The 15,656-nt window shown below is 52.2% G+C and overlaps 1 protein-coding gene across 1 annotated transcript in view; it reads right to left on the bottom strand.

The window, feature by feature from the left end:
- Positions 1-15,656, bottom strand: part of FAM53B (family with sequence similarity 53 member B) — a 77,517-nt gene that overhangs the window by 55,131 nt on the left and 6,730 nt on the right. The window contains exon 2 of the mRNA XM_010599225.3: positions 11,916-11,970. Within this exon, the coding sequence (XP_010597527.1) occupies positions 11,916-11,970 (55 nt within the window). The remainder of the gene's footprint in view (positions 1-11,915; positions 11,971-15,656) is intronic.

Genomic DNA, 15,656 nt, shown 5'->3' with positions numbered 1-15,656 from the left:
AAGGAGAAAGTGGGGATTTAAATACGATGATGTCATTCAAAACAATGTAAGTGACAGCAAAATGATAAACATAATTTATGTGTCCTACACTTGGTGGCTGGTTAAACTATCAAGGAATAGCGTCGAGCAGGAAAACGCAGTTTCAAGGACTATTTAACGATGTGGGGAAATGCCACTGATGAAATCCTAAGAAGCAAGAAACAGGATGTAAGACTGTACCCACAGCATGACTTCTAGTTAGTGAAATGTGCATGTTAAATGTGAAGATGAAAAGGAAATAAACCAAGATGTTCACAGCTGACTGGTAGATATCTCATTGATTTACATTGTCTCCTTATTGTTCTTCTATAGCCTCCAAATTTTCTGTAAGGAAAAATATATTGCCAAATCAGAAAAACAACTTGTTTGTTACCAAAAGAAGCGGGCGGGGGACGGGGGGTTGACCTCTAAGCCCACTAGCGTCCTGACAGAATGCCAGGGCTAGGCCTAACATTCCCATCCACCTCCAGGTTTGCTCCATGGGGTCTTCCAGGAAGTCCCCCTAGAATGACGGCTGGCCACCAACTTCTCCTTTGGAATGAGACATGTGTGACAGACTGAGGAAGGAACCAGTGGGCCCAGCTATGGAGCAGAAAGAGCACCAAGAAGGTGCCATGGTGGCTGCTGGTTAGAAGGTAGAGACACAACCAAATGTGCCTAAGCCAGGCCTTGGGAAACCCGTGCAATCAGACAGGTTTGATCTTATCCTCAGAGGACGCCACTTTCTGTTCCATTTTTATTTCACCGCCCTGGAATTTTCTCCTTCTCTGGGGAAGTCATAAGAAGAAAGGGAGTTGGGGACCAGTTAAACACAAACACACTGTCTTGCATCTGGCAATGCCTTTCCTTTCCCGTGGCCATCCCATGATCTTGGTGCTTCCTGCCTAGACCCCGGGGGCCTCGGCTCCATCCCACCCAGCCTCCTCCCTGGCTCCAGAAAGAACTTTCTGAGGCACACACCTGATGCCCATTCCCTTCAGCGGCTGCCCACTGCTTCCCGGGAAGAATGTGAACTTTTTAGCCTGGCATAAAAAAAAAATCAAGTCACAGCTGCCCGGTGGAGCCTATGCCCCACTTACACCAAACTGCCTGCGACATCTCAAGTCACACAAGAATCGTGCGGAGTCAATATCATCCTTGCAAGTCCCAGACACTGCCCACAATGTGCACCTTTCCAGGTTTGGTGTACACTGTCCTGGAGACTGGTTCTTAGGCACCAGCAGCTCTTTATAAAACTCAATAACCAGACGAGAGGGGTAAGCATAGATATAGCCGGCCTGTGGCGGTCTGGCTTTCAGTCTGCTCGGCCTTTAGGTTAACTCTCAAGTTCCCAGCAGTGACCGGGGTTGTTGGTAAATCCTCATGCGTTCCTGCTCATAGCAGGAGCTACTCCTCCCTGATTTAAACAGCAAGCCTCTCTCTGCTGCAACACCACTACCACGTGTGGGTGGCTTTAAAGCACAGCAATTTGTTTCCCCACAGTTCTGGGGCTAAAAGTCTAAAGCAGGGTCTCAGCCTTGTCAATCCCTTCTGTGTAGGTAGCTCTGGGCATCTCTTGGTGATCCTCACTGTGTCTGTCCTCCCCAGTGTGTGGGTCTCTATGTCTGATCTGTTCTTTTTACAACTCAGAAGTGATCAGATTCAGAACCCACCCTACTCAGGCATGACCTAATCAACATAACAAAGAAAACCCTGTTTCCAAACAGGATCACATCCGAAGGTACAGGGGTTAGGACTCTAACACATACTCTGGGGAGACACAGTCCAATCCAGAACAGCCTGAATGACTGTAACATGTAAGATTCTTTGTTGTAGGAAAGAGTAAGTGTCAGGTCTCAAGTCAGCCCAGTACCACAGCATCCCCACAGACACCAGCTCTGTCTCACCTTCACACCTTTGCCAAGGCCTGGAAGGCTCTTCTCCTGCCCTCGTTCTACTTCCTCCAACAGAGTCTCTTACTCATTTAGGAGCCAAATCAAACATTACCTCCTCACAGGATACACCTTCCCCAAAGTGTCCCTTGTGCTCCCCAGCTCTCGGCCCAGACTTTTGATCCCAGACACATACATGAGGCTGACCCTGACTCATTTGTTCCCATGTCCACTTCTTCTGAGCCACGAGCCCCTCAAGCACAGCCCTGTGGCTGCCCAGGGCCTGACACAGAGCCTGGCTCACAGTTGGCCTCAGGCGGGGGCAGCTGAAAAAAGGAGTGGATGAAGAGGTACAGGGAGACACAGCAGAGGAAGCCACAGAGGTCTCTGGCAACGGTTACCCTTCTGTAGACAGGCAGGTCCAACCTGTGCTGTGGCCTGAACTCTCCAGGTCTAACCTGTGCTGTGGCCTGAACTCTCTGCTCCGCCAGGGCCACCAGGGCCGTGGGAGACCCTGTGTGCAGGAATGCTTAAGATACTCCGAAAACACAAAGCACAGCCAGATGCTAAGCACCACTATTATGTCCCCACCAATCAGGTGGCCACCTGTTCCATCTGCCCAGCAGATAATATTGTAATTGTTGCTATCTTTATTGCTCTGAGAAGCACAGCATAAGAAAAGTAAAAACAACCAAGGCTATGTTTAGTCCTTCTATTTTCCCCCTTTTATCAGGAACAGAAAGCAATTTGTTGGGTCAGGTCATCCGACAAAAGAAATAGGAACAGAAGCTAATCTTTAATGGCAAACTGCCCCGAGCAGCAGCCCCCGATGATGTCACACTGCACAAAGGGCCTTGGCAGGGCCCTGAGGGGAAAGAGAGGATTCTAGACGCCCCCCCCCCATTCAATATCACTTCTGTACGAACAGCCCTAACGCTTTTTTTTTTTTTTTTAAGTGACAGTGGCCTTGGGTGTGAAGTCGACAGAGCAGTAAGCATGTGGTGTAGCGGGAAGGGCGTGGTCCTGAGTTCAAACCTTAGCTCTACAAATTATCTTATCTCTCTGAGCCTCAGTTTCCTCATGTCTAAAATGGGGTTGACAAACAGTAACCACCTTGTTGTGCTCTCAACGATGGCAGCTACAGTGATTATGACGACTGCTACTGGGAGGGAAGGCTCAGTTTCCCACTCCTGCTGAGTACCGAGCTCTGTGGAATCGGGCTGGATTGGGGACCTGTTACCTTCCACGCTAGGACTTCTCACAGTGTGCTTTATGAACCACCTGCAGGGGCTTCCCTGCGGGGGGGGGTGGGGGGGCGGTTTGGTAAAATGCAGAGTCCTAGGCCCCTCTCCGCTTGGTAAGTCCGAACCTCTAGAGATAGGAATCTGCATTTTAACAAGCTCACCAGGTTATTCCAATGCAAAAATGTTAAAAACCACTGCTCTAGACCACAGGCTACACAGGGGCTTGGTTCTCAAACACCTTGTCAGAACGGCAGCTCAGTCAGACCACGCAGCCACACCCAGGAAGCTTCTAGAGGGCTGGTGAGCTTAGACTCTACGAATTTGGATTCAGAAAACCACTGAAAGTTGGTATGTTTTTGTTGTCTTTAGCCCATTACAGAAAGTACAAGTGTGGAGGAGGACAGCTCCACCCTTCAGGTACTGACAGGCATGGACTTCCCTGCCAAGCTGCACAGCACGCCCTGGACGGAGACCGCACTGGAAAAGGCCTAAGAAGCCAAGGACTCATGAAGAGAATGAGTCTGAAGCCCCAGCCTTGCCCGAGAACACACTGGGCCCCATCAGCTGTGTCCTACAGCTGCGCAAAGGGGTTTTCCAGCCCCCTGGAGCCTGACAACAAGCCTCTGGGCAAGCTGGCCTCGACTCTTCAACTTTTATTCCATCCCCACTTTTTACCCTTTCAGATGCATCTAAAATTTCTCCATTTCCCTGCTGAGCCTATCTTTACAAGTATGACGTTACAGACAAGAATGTGCTTGTGTGTGTGAGAGGGTATATGTGCACGTGTGTGTGTGTATGTGTGTGAGTGTATGCACGTGCACGTGTGTGTGCATGTGAGGGGTGCATCTGTGTGTACGTGTGTGTGCATGTGCGTGTGCGCATATGAGGGAGCGTATGTGAGCGCATGTACGTGTGTGTGCATGTGAAGGAGTGTATCTGTATGTGTGAGTGTATGCATGTGCATGTGTGTGCATGTGAGGGAGTGTATCTGTGTGCGTGTGTGTGAGTGCATGTGAGTATGTGCATGTGAGTGTATCTGTGACTTCGTGTGTGTGAGTATATGTGCATGTGTGTGTGTGCATGTGAGGGAGCGTATCTGAGTGTGTGTGTGAGTGTATGCATCTGCGTGTGTGCATGTGAGGGAGTGTATCTGCGTATGTGTGAGTGTATGCATGTGCATGTGAGGGAGCGTATGTGAGTGCGTGTGTGTGAGAATGCATGTGCATGTGAGGGAGCGTATCTGTGTGCGTGTGTGAGTGCATGTGAGTATATGTGCGTGAGGGAGTGTATCTGAGTGTGTGTGTGTGCACGCGAGGGAGTGTATCTGTGAGTGCATGTGAGTATATGTGCATGTGCACATGTGTGTATATATGTGCACGTGTGTGTGCATGTGGAGTGTACATGTGTATGTGTGCCTAAGTATATACGTGTATGTCTGAGTATAAGTGTATATGTGCATGTACACATGAGAGTGCACGCATGTGGGGGAATGTATATGTGAGGCTGTGTGTGAGGGTGTGAACGCATGAGTGTGCAGATGTGTACGTGCAAGTACACGTGTGACTGTGCAAGTATGAGTGTGTGCGTGTGTGGGGTGTATATGTGAGGCTGTGAATGTGTTTGTGCCTGTATGAGTGTGTCCATGTGCGGGAGTATATATGTGAGGGATTAAGTATGTGAGGTGTAAGTGTGTATGAGTGCACTGTGGGGTATACACATGATAGTGAGTGTGCAGATGAATGTGTGTGAGTGCACTGTGGGGTATACATGTGATGGTGTGAGTATGCAGGGTGAGTGCAAGTGCGTGAGTGTGCACATGTGTGCTCAAGTATAAGTGTATCTGTGTGCGTATATCTGTGTGTGTAGTGTTGTATAAGCACACAGACCTTTGCCTGCACATGGGGGGGGGGCCAGCCACACAAACACCCTGGGTCTGCTTCTCTCGCTGTTGACCTAGTTGACCTCCAAGGTCTCCCCAGAAGCTGAGGCTTGGTGACTGAGCTAGAAGCCTCTGTTGACCACCCAAGAGGCACAGGAAAGTCAGATGGCTCACACATGTGGACACAAGGACCCCCATTCTGGTCCTGTGCCCGGTGACTAAGGAGAGCAGAAGTCTTGGGGGTGGAGGGGAGCAGATCCTAGCACTCAAAGAAAACACCCGAGGAGCATGGCTAGCATTTGACCTCAAGTATTCTTGTTTCTATTTCTACCCTCGAACTTGAAAGGAAATTCGCAGAGGCCCAGATCCTTGGAGAGTACAAGCCTTCTTTCGCTCAAAAGAGAGGGTTTACACCCTGAGTACCTGACCTCTGCACTATGTTCCCAAGGTTGCCTTATAGGCGACATAACCACAGCAGAAAGCGGTTTCCGGAAAAGGTTAAGCACAGACCTGAGACCCTTCTTGCAGTCCTCCAGCCCGGGGCCACGAGCCTCCAGCCAGGTCTCACCCAGCCGACTCATTTTTGGATTTTACACCTATCTAACTGGTGCTGATGAGGAGTGTTGCTCCTCTGCCCTGAAGGTTGAGCTCTACAAAACTGGCCCAAGGATTGCAAGGAATGTGGGCTTAATTTGGGTAGTGGGGGGGGGGGGGCGCTGGTGGCACCGTGGTTAAGAGCTATGGCTGCTAACCAAAAGGCGAATAGTTCGAATCCACTAGCTGCTCCTTGGAAACCCTATGGGGCAGTCCTACTCTGACCTATAGGGTCTCTATGAATCGGAATTGACTCATAGCAACTTTTTTTTTTTTTTGGGAGGGGGCAGCAGAAGCTCACCAGCCCTTTCAAAGGAAACTGGAGAATACTGAGGTGTCTTTCTGATGACAGTTTTGTTAACCTGTGATGCTGGCCATGGCAGCTGGCCCTGCTTCTGGGAAGTCTTTGCTCGTGCAGAAAGGGGTCCTAACGGGCTCCCCAAGCAGACAGTACAGGGATGTAAAGAAAGCACTGGCCTGGGCGTCTCCCAGCTGTCCAAGGCGGGGTGGACAGGGGACCCTCTGACAGCCTTTTAGCTCTGACCCAGAGTCCTCCACCCCACTCACCAGGGGCATTAAGAAATTTGTAGGGAAAGGCTAGTGGTTCCCATCCTTGACGTGGATGTGCACAGACACGAGAACCTGGCAGCTGCTTGTGACTAGTCTCTGACCTGCTCCACACAGCAAAGCTGGGCTCCACGACCCCACAAGGGCCCTGGCAGCTGGGCAGCTACACAGGGAACTCAATAAATGTATATTCATTGTTAATTAGCCAACCTGCCATTGGGACCCCTGCTGCCGTTGGGAAAGATCAAGAGGTAGTACTCAGTGCTCGCCACTGCCCAACACGTTACTCATCTTGTGGGTCCTCAAGCCAACCCCCATCTCACCGGGGGCATGGCTTCCAAGAGGCAGTACGTCTCACCTATGGACACAGCTAGCAGGTGGCAGAGCCAGACTAAACCTGGTCTTCGATCCCAAGGCCGTGCTCTGAGGTTGGGCCAGGCTGTCCCATCTCTCTTGTCTTTCCACGTGCAAGGACACCTGGCAAGGCACCAGGGGGGATGTGCCCAACATCAGTCTAGCTAGGGCCCTTCCTTCCCTGTCCTCTGGCCCCATCGTGCAACCCCACCCACCGTTTCCTTTGTCATTGTAAACAGCTATCATGGGCCAACCACATTTGGCATCTACTTCCATTCTGTGCTTTATTCCAGAAACACTGTCTGAAAGCAAAAGCTCTTCCCATATTTTAGGGATTAAAAAAGCATACATATGCATACTTACATAAGGATGTACTTTTATTAATGGAAATGAGTCTCACTCTAGCCTATACCTGGCTAAGAATAGCTTATGACATGCAGCTCTGGACCCATGATTACATTCAAAATGGCCATCTCTGAAAGATGGAGGGCGTCAGAGGCCAGAAGTCCTAACTGAACAGCTCTGGTTTGTCACTGTTGATATTCCTTTGGTCTCATTCGTGTATTTATTTGTTCTAGGAAACTGAAAACTCTCAGTCTTCAAATGCCAACTTGTTCATACAAGGTGTAAGCACAATCCACTTCCAATGACACAGACAGGCTGAATTAGAAGACCGGAAGTTACCAAATCTAAAACTGAACCCTTCTAGTCCTGTACCACTCAACACAGCCAACTGGTCTACCTTGTAGAAATGACTACAAAGAGTGCCCCAGGGAGCAACTCTTTTATGTACAGAGGAGACTTTAACAGCCAAGTAATTAAACGCTGAAAGTAAGGGCTTATAATTAAAACGCTGACAAACCTGAGCCAGCGAGTGAGCAAGCGAGGGACACCAGGAGGGCCGCTATAATATTTTTACAACTCCTTTTTATACATAATGTATGATCCTTCTGCTCAAGTTTCCTCTACATCCTATGGCTGTGAAGTAATTTACATTAATAAATAATTTATTACCATAACTCCTAAAGTAATTATGGGTTCCCATCCAATTTTTTTTTAGCATATGAATTGTTTTATTCTCTGCCCATTGACTTGTCTTTACAAGACTTGTCCTAGTGGCCTTTTGAAATAATTGGTATTGCGTTCACTCTTTCACACATTATTGGATTTCTAGGTCTTCTCTCCGCCTCAACGGGGAGGAAAATAGAAATGGGTAGTGCTCACTGTCCCCACAATTCACAACTCCTAATGGCTGCAATTAGCCCAGGGGAGCAAATGAAGCCTTCTCCCACCCCACCAGCCCTGTTGCACCAAAAATGATTAAACTAGTGCACATGTGACCCAGTTCAGCCAGGAGAAGCATTCCCCATGCAAATGCAGGGTCCCCGAGGAAGCTGTGGACCCAAGGACTCATGAGGGCTGCCATACCCCACATAGAATGGTTCTCTCAGCCGCAGCCAAAGCCCACTTATGCCTGCCAGAAACCAAACCCAAGGAAGAGGGGGACAGCTCGCTGGCCTGGCAGCTGAGCACTGGGCGACCACGCCCAAGCAGCTGCCACCTGAAGGCCGTTTCCTGGGGTGAGCACACAGTGACTGGCCAGTGCTCGGCTCTACCCTAGAGAGGCTGTTTGCAGAGGAAATTCCAGTTCATGAGCAGAAGATGTGCTGGGGACGGCCCAGGAAGTGAGGAGGGAAACCAGGAGGAAGAGCATGCTCACTGCTAGGAGCCTCGGTCCCAGGCAGGGTGGGCACCCTGGTGAGGGCCATGGTCCCGGAATGGGGCAGGCGCCCTAGTAAGGACCTCTGTTCCGGGCAGGGCAGGCTGGTGGCAGCTCGGTTCCTCTCTGCCTGCTTCTCCCATCCACATCTTGGACCTGCTCTGTTCTCTCCCACCCGTGGAAAAGGACAAACACGCTTCTTTGTACGGAGTTCCCAACTGGGGTGGGGAGTCATGCCGGGAAGGGCCTGTGGCCCAGCTCTTACTCACAGAGCTTCAAGTACTTAAGAAAAACACACTGTTGTGAGCACTTGACTGCAGCAGCAGCGCCTCCTATCTCAGCCCTGCAGGGGAGGCGGGGCCCCTGGAGCCTGTGAAGCAGCAGCAAACAGGCCTCCTTCCCCTAAGGAGCTGCCTGGATTTTCTTGAGGACATTTATGAAACTTGAACTGGCTTCCAGTGAGGCGCCTTGCATGGAAGCTCAGAGCAAAGCAAACCCTGAGTCACAGAGCCAACCTGTCCCATGTTCTCACGGGAGAATTCCACTGATCCGGCCAGAACACTTGTCCTTTATCTCCAGGAGACAGGGAGGGAGTCTGGTGATTATAATAATACGGCATTTTATCTTGGCAGCGCACTGTCTGGCCTTGGAGAGGCCTAAAGCCCTCTAGAAAAGCCCTGCCAGGTGGCCCACAGGGTATTCTCATCCCCATTATTGAGGAACGGGCACATATAAGATGAAATCTCACTGTCTGGGGTGTACTCACAATTCCTGGCAGAGGGTGGGGCTCCCAAACCTCGGTTCGGGGGTTAACAGGGCTGGGGAGGTAAGCTGAGCCCCCCCAGGAGTGCTGGGCATGAAGGATAGAGACCAGTGGGAGGGCCAGGGCAGAACAGCGGAGCAGGGCACCACCTGGGTGCTGCTCTCTCTTCAAACCCTACCAACACTCCCAACCACTCCACCCCCACCAAGTAGACACTGCATTATCAAAATGAGGAAACCAAGGTTCAGGAAGTGGGGTGGTTTGGCCATAGCTCCCAGGACCCCCAGTGTTGACACGTGGTAGATCTTGGTCTAATGCACGGGAAATGAGCTATTCATCATTCCATCTTCCCTACTGGACAGAAACTACCTCAAGGGCAGGGGCTGGTCTCATTATGCCTGCACCGAACACCTGAAACCTAGTAGGCACTATGTAAGTAATTATACCAGAATGTGCTACTGGGATGCAGTCTGCTCAACAAAGAACCCACTGTCAGATGGGTCAGGGTTTATCAACTGGGGAGGGGGCCGGACAACAGGAAGAGGAGGGGTGGGGCGGAAGAAGCTGAGGGGGGAAGGTGTGGGGACTTGCAGATCCCACCACGTCTGCGCCAGCTTCACCTCACCTGCCCTGGAAGTCTGGTGCTGCCCTGCAGAGAAGAGGAAGGAGGGCCCTCAGAAGGAAGGTGCACATGACCGAGGCGGGTCTTAAGAGAGTCAACCTGCAACACCGTCCCAGAAGAAACCACCGTGGTCCCTTCCCTTGGGCGTCAACAGGATTCTCAGGTTAGGCTTCAGTTCTCTTTCTAACTTATGATTTATAAAGTGCTCACTCTGAGCTAACCCTTTGCCAGGGTGATTTCTCAGAGTCCTCGCAGCAAACCTATGAGGTAGGTGCTCTCATGTCCTCTGCAAATGAGGGAACCGAGGCTTAGAAGAGTTAGGATATCCTCTCAGAGGAACTCTGTGGGCCCCAACACTGCCCACTGCAAAGCCACGAGAGCCCCACCTGATGTCTATGGGGCAAAGCCAAGGAAGCCTGCCACAGACGGCCCTGGGATAAAGACCAAACATCCCCGCAGCCCAGGGCAGACCTAAGCCCCAGGCTGTACAGTGCGGGCATGCCCAGGAGCACACTGCTTCCCTCCTTCCTGCATACGCCAAAGGCAGGCGGCTCAACCATGAAAGGGGCCCAGGTGACAGGGAAGCTCAGGGCCACATGGCCAGGCACTGAGGGTTGCTGAAAGGCATTAACCCTGAGGAGGTCAGTCAGCCCCATGTGGCGACAGTCTCAGAACTGTGTCACAAGGGTAAACCAAGGCCAGGTGAGCGCCTGCTTCACCTTCCTCTGGTGGCAGCATTGACAGCATGCCCACGGCTCTCCCACAGGGCTGGGGCGCGTGACTGGGAAGAAGGCCATCTTCCCACTCCCCCTACCGCGGTCCACCTCGGACTTGGGGAGGGGTTACCTTACTAGGCCTCGGCTTCCCCCAAGCGAACAGAGCACCCCCCACCCTAAACCTCCTGGTGGCGGGGGGACTGCATACTTCAGGTGCCCAGCATGGTACTCAATGTGACACATCAGCACCGCCTCCGTTACCATCACTTGAGCAGCGGGAGCTGAGTCTAAAGGAGAAAAATCAACCACCATGCACAGAGGAAAGGGCTGGGAAAGAGAGGAAGACTTGCTAGGACAGGAAAACGTAAACTGAAAACCCAAGTGGTTATCCATCATTCAAGTATGGTTTTGGATCCCACAGCAGGGGGGACATCACAGAAACTCCTCCAGCCAGGTGCCCCCAAAGGGGGGAGGGGATTCAGGGGCCCCTGCCTGACCTCTTGGAGAGGCAGCAGCAGGAGAAACCATGCCCTATCACCTGGAGCATAAAGAAATCAATACAGTCAATGTGGCTGCCTTTCTCCCCCTTAAAAACAACAGTAATTCACACTGGGATGGAAAAAGGAGAGCGAGGCAACCCTTCCAGAAAGCACGTCAGCAACATGAATCAAGAGCCTTCAGAATGGCCCTGCCCTCCAGCCCTTCTGTCCCACCCCGGGGAGCCTTCCTAAGGAATAACACAAAAGCAGACAAAGACACATACACTGAGGGAGTCGCTGTTAATTACGACAGCAAATAACACAGCCCCTCCAACCAACAACCCAGAAATCATTAAATCGTTCAATGCATTTTGATACTTCTACACAATGCAGTATTATAAACTCATTAAAACAGATGAGGTCAGCAATTTCACAGCTTCCAGAAATGATAACTAGTATCAAAGTGGAAATATATGTTTTATATAAATATGGTGAAACCTGTGAGAGCCGGAACTTAACAGGTCTCCCAAGTTTTCTGCCTGTGACAGGGCGCAGTCTTACCACTTTTCTATCGCTCTCTATTAGTGGAAAATATTTTAGTTTTCCTTCTCTGACAGGTTTCTGTCTTACACAGGTTCCAGCTTTTGCAGGTTTTACTGGATATAATTTCATATAATTATATGTTAATTAACACAACTTTGTATCCAACTATGCAAAAAAGGTAAAGAACATGAAAATACACCAAAATATTCACCACAGTTATCACGTGTGTTGGGGAACCATGGAAGACTTATGATTTCTACTACAGTACGTCTTCTAAATAAAAAATAAACACAAGTGATTTTAACAATCAGGTAGAAACTACCCATGTGACAGCTAGAAATGAACTCTGTACTGCTCAGGCCCAGAGCCTGTGCCTCACTCAGCCCAGCAGCCCCCTGGGGCACCCCTGCTGCCCGGGACCCCGACAGTGAACACCCACAGAAGAGACCCCTCGGCTCAGGCCTCAGTGAGCGGCTAGAGGAGGACTGAAGAGCATACCACACACAGATACCTTGGCTACTTACCCATAATTCCACAAGAGAAAAGGGTAGGTCCTTGACTCATCTTCTCGGGCGTGTGCTGAAAACAACCAGAAAAGCTATTCACTTCTTCAAGTCATGGAAGCACGTCTCACATGGCTCTGTACTGAGCATTTGCTAAAGTCATGACTTCGGGGGTAACTGCCCTTTGCCAGTGTCAGGCCAGGGAAAGGAAGAGACAGTCTGAGAGACAACATCTGCAGGTAATTAGGCTTGGACTCTTCGTCTAAAGTCTCCAGTGAGTTATGGAGTCCATCAAGTTAATGGCTTTGAAAACACACCAGAAAACCCCGTGACTCCTGACACGAGGGAATTTTTCCATGTGAGTGATGTCGGGAGGGCACAGAAGGAGGTGTGAGGGCATACAGTTGAGCAAACTCCACCAGTTTGGGCTGAAAACGAGGGAGGCCTCCGACAGCCAAGGCTGAAAGAGGAGGGGATCTCCCCTGGTGGCAGGAGGAACCTTAAGTGAGGAGGCAGGGCCCCATCATCAACCCCCAGAACCTTCCCCTGCAGGTACGAGAGCGTCTCCTCCTCCTATAGGTAGAAGCATCGGGTAGAAGGTCCAGGGGACGGGCCCGTGCTCTGAGGGTGGTTTTGTGACTACAACAAGCCCCCGCCTCCACCACGAGCCCCGAGGCATTCTCTGACCTGAACAGAAACTCCATGGTTACATTTGGCCCCAACATAATGGCTACGACTTCTGAACACCTTGGCACCATATTTCCAAACAGTTTTCCTTTCCCCTGTAAACACCTACATCTTCCCCCAAGCCCCACGCAGAGCACCAGATGAGCCATGCTGTGGCCACTGAGTACACAGCAGACCAAGGGAGCCCATGTCCAGGGCGCCTGATCTACTTCTGGAAGTCGCTGTGCTCCTCAAAGCCCACGTCAAGAACCCTGGTCTGACCTCTGGTGAAGAGCAGACTGTGCCCCAGTCAGGCCCGAGGAAGAAGAGTCTGCCTCAAGGATTTCAAAGACTCATTTGTTCATTCACTCAGCACATATGGAAGCTTTCCTGTGCAGGCGCTGTGCTGGGGGGTGGGCACACAGTGGTGAACACAGCTCTCAGCCCCAGGAGTCAGCCGGCTGGTCAGAGACGGTTCCACCTCAAGCAGAGCCCCAGTCTCCCCAAACAACAGGGATACACAAGGATTGGAGGCCAAGAAGTGGGTGGGAGCCCAGTTCTGGCTCTTTAAGGCCTGGAAAGACGAAGGTGGGGCTGATCAGGGAACATCTGTCCCACCCAGATAAGAGGGTGGCAAGCGCCTGGCACCAGCCCCCCCACCCCCACCTGCCCCATTCTGGAATCTTTGCACTGGTGGCAAGTGCCGGTCCTGGGCTACCTGGGGACACAGAGGTGAAGAAGGGCTCACCTCGGTCCTCAGGAAGCTCCACAGTGTGGAGGGGGCAGTCAAAAAGACAAATGACTACACTAGAGAGAGATGGGGCTGGTGACAAGGCCAGGGTGCCGAGGGGTGGGCTGGGAGGTGGAGATCAGGGCTGGCTTCCTGGAGGAAGCATTAAGTGGGCTCGGAAGGAAGAGCAGGAGCCCACAAGGCTGTGTGCATGTGGCAGGCCCTCCCCAGTGCCCTCTCCTGGGTTTAAAGCAATACCATATTATCAGGAGACACTGCCCTCCTGGGTCTCACAGTGACTTAACCACCCAACTGAGAGCCATCTTGGAAATATCTGGAAAGAGTTCAATTCGACTGTACCTGCCTCCCTCCCAGCTGGCAGGTAGCACGCAGTCAGGCGCACAGCTAAAAGCCCACAGTGAAGTCACCACATGGAGCATGGTGACAAACATGCGAGAGCCCTGCTGCCAGGGCTGCGCAACAGGCTGAGCCAGGACTGTGGCCGAGGCAGGCGGCAGACCCTTGCTCCAGGGACAGGGGTAGGGAGAGAAGGCAGGCCCATTCACAGTCAGGCTCTGCCTGACAAGGAAGCCAGCTCCCAGGCTACCTGCACCTAGATACAAAGGAAGCACTCTGGGGAACCACCCCCAACCCCTTGTGTCTGCCACCAAGGCTGGAGCCCACAGAAACCCCAGCCCGGACAGGGCCAGGAAAGCAGAAGAGAGAAGGCTGGGCAGCGTGTCTGGCTTGGGGCTTCACCAACAGAATCAGGAAGCAGACCAGCACCCCAACCCTGACTCAGGCATGGACTTTTTTCCTTCCACTGAGCTGGCCTGTCCTCTTGGCAGAGGGGTACTACAGGGCCCTTCTGACTAAGGGGCCCCCCAGCAGTGTGTGCACGTGAGCAGGAGGCTGCCACCAGGCGAGAGACACCTCCCCTCCTGCTCTGCCCAGTTAGTCAGCCTGCGCCAAGGCTCTAGGGGCTGGCCCAGCCCTCGAGGTCCAGGGGGCGCTTCTTCACTCACTTGCTCATTCACTCACGCACTCATTGGTTCACTCACCCGCTCTCTCACTCACTCACTCACTCGCTGGTTCACTCACTCACTCACTCATTGGTTCACTCATCACTCACTTGTTCAGCCACTCATTCATTCACTCAATCAATCAGTCATTCACTCACTCACTGGTTCACTAGCTCACTTGTTCACTCATTCACTCACCCGCTAACTGGTTTGTTCACTTGCTCACTCACTGCCTCACTCACTCACTCACTCACTCGCCAAGCACTTCTCAGCATTTCCTGCTGATCCCCAGAGCAGCCTCCGGTTTCCCAGTTGTGAGCACTCTTACATCCCCTGCCACTCCAACTCCAAACCACCAACCGTCCCCACTGAAATCCCGAGGGCGCCTTCTCCCTGGCTGCCCTGCCTCTGCCCGTGGCCCCGTTCTCCACCCAGAGCCCAGAGCTGTTGTTCTAAAGCAGAGAGGAGGCCGTGTCATTCCTCTGCTTGCAGCCCTCCATGCCTCCCCAGCAGCAGGCTAGAACTCAGGACAAATCCTCTCCCCACAGCTCACAGGCCCAGGGTTGGCCCCGGGGCCCTGCCTCTGTCCACATCCCTGCACTCACGCACCTGGTGGGAATGGGCCAGCTCACTGCCACCTAGAGGCCTTTGAGTTTGGACTACACAACTGCTTGTCCCATCACCTCCTTGGTGGGGCCCTCCTGCCCCGCTATCTGTGCCATCTCTCCATCTAATGTGTGTGTGTCCATGCCCTCTCTCTGTGCCCCCAGGAGAGCGTGAGCTTCTCCAGGAAGGGCTGCTGTTGGTATACATGGCATCCCCAGCGCCTAGCAGGCATCCCTGAGTGCCGGACCGACCCTGGGCCCTAGGAGTAGAGGCCTGTCTGCCTCCTACTGCCCACACTCCCAGTGTGCTGCAGATGGACACAGGTATTCACTGGACCGAACCTGCTGCCCCCAAACCATTGGGCTCATGCAAAGTCACAACTTGGTGGGGAGTCAGGGTTGCCCCCAGATTGGCCTGGGCTCCTCCCGCTGGCCTCTGCCTGTACCCAGGGTGCAGGAGCAGTGACAGCTCACGCTGAGCCCTTACAATGTGAAGGACGGCTTCTCCATTCTCCCTGCTCCGGACAAGCCCTACTCTGCTCCTCTCACTGACTGCATGGGACTGCCCCCCTCTTCTGTTAACAGCACCCCTTCCCTGGAGAATGCCTTGGAGGGACTGTTGACCAGTAAGCCTTGGTCTCCTCTTAACCAAGAAGTAGGCTTGAAACTTAGGCTCGACTGACTGGATGCACACTTGCTCCAAGGACGACTTCTGAGCTGAGGGGTGCTGGGGCAGGCA

This window comes from Loxodonta africana, chromosome 16 (assembly GCF_030014295.1).
Source record: "Loxodonta africana isolate mLoxAfr1 chromosome 16, mLoxAfr1.hap2, whole genome shotgun sequence".
In the NCBI taxonomy this organism is placed as follows: Eukaryota; Metazoa; Chordata; class Mammalia; order Proboscidea; family Elephantidae; genus Loxodonta; species Loxodonta africana.
This window is presented reverse-complemented; position numbering and strand designations above follow the sequence as displayed.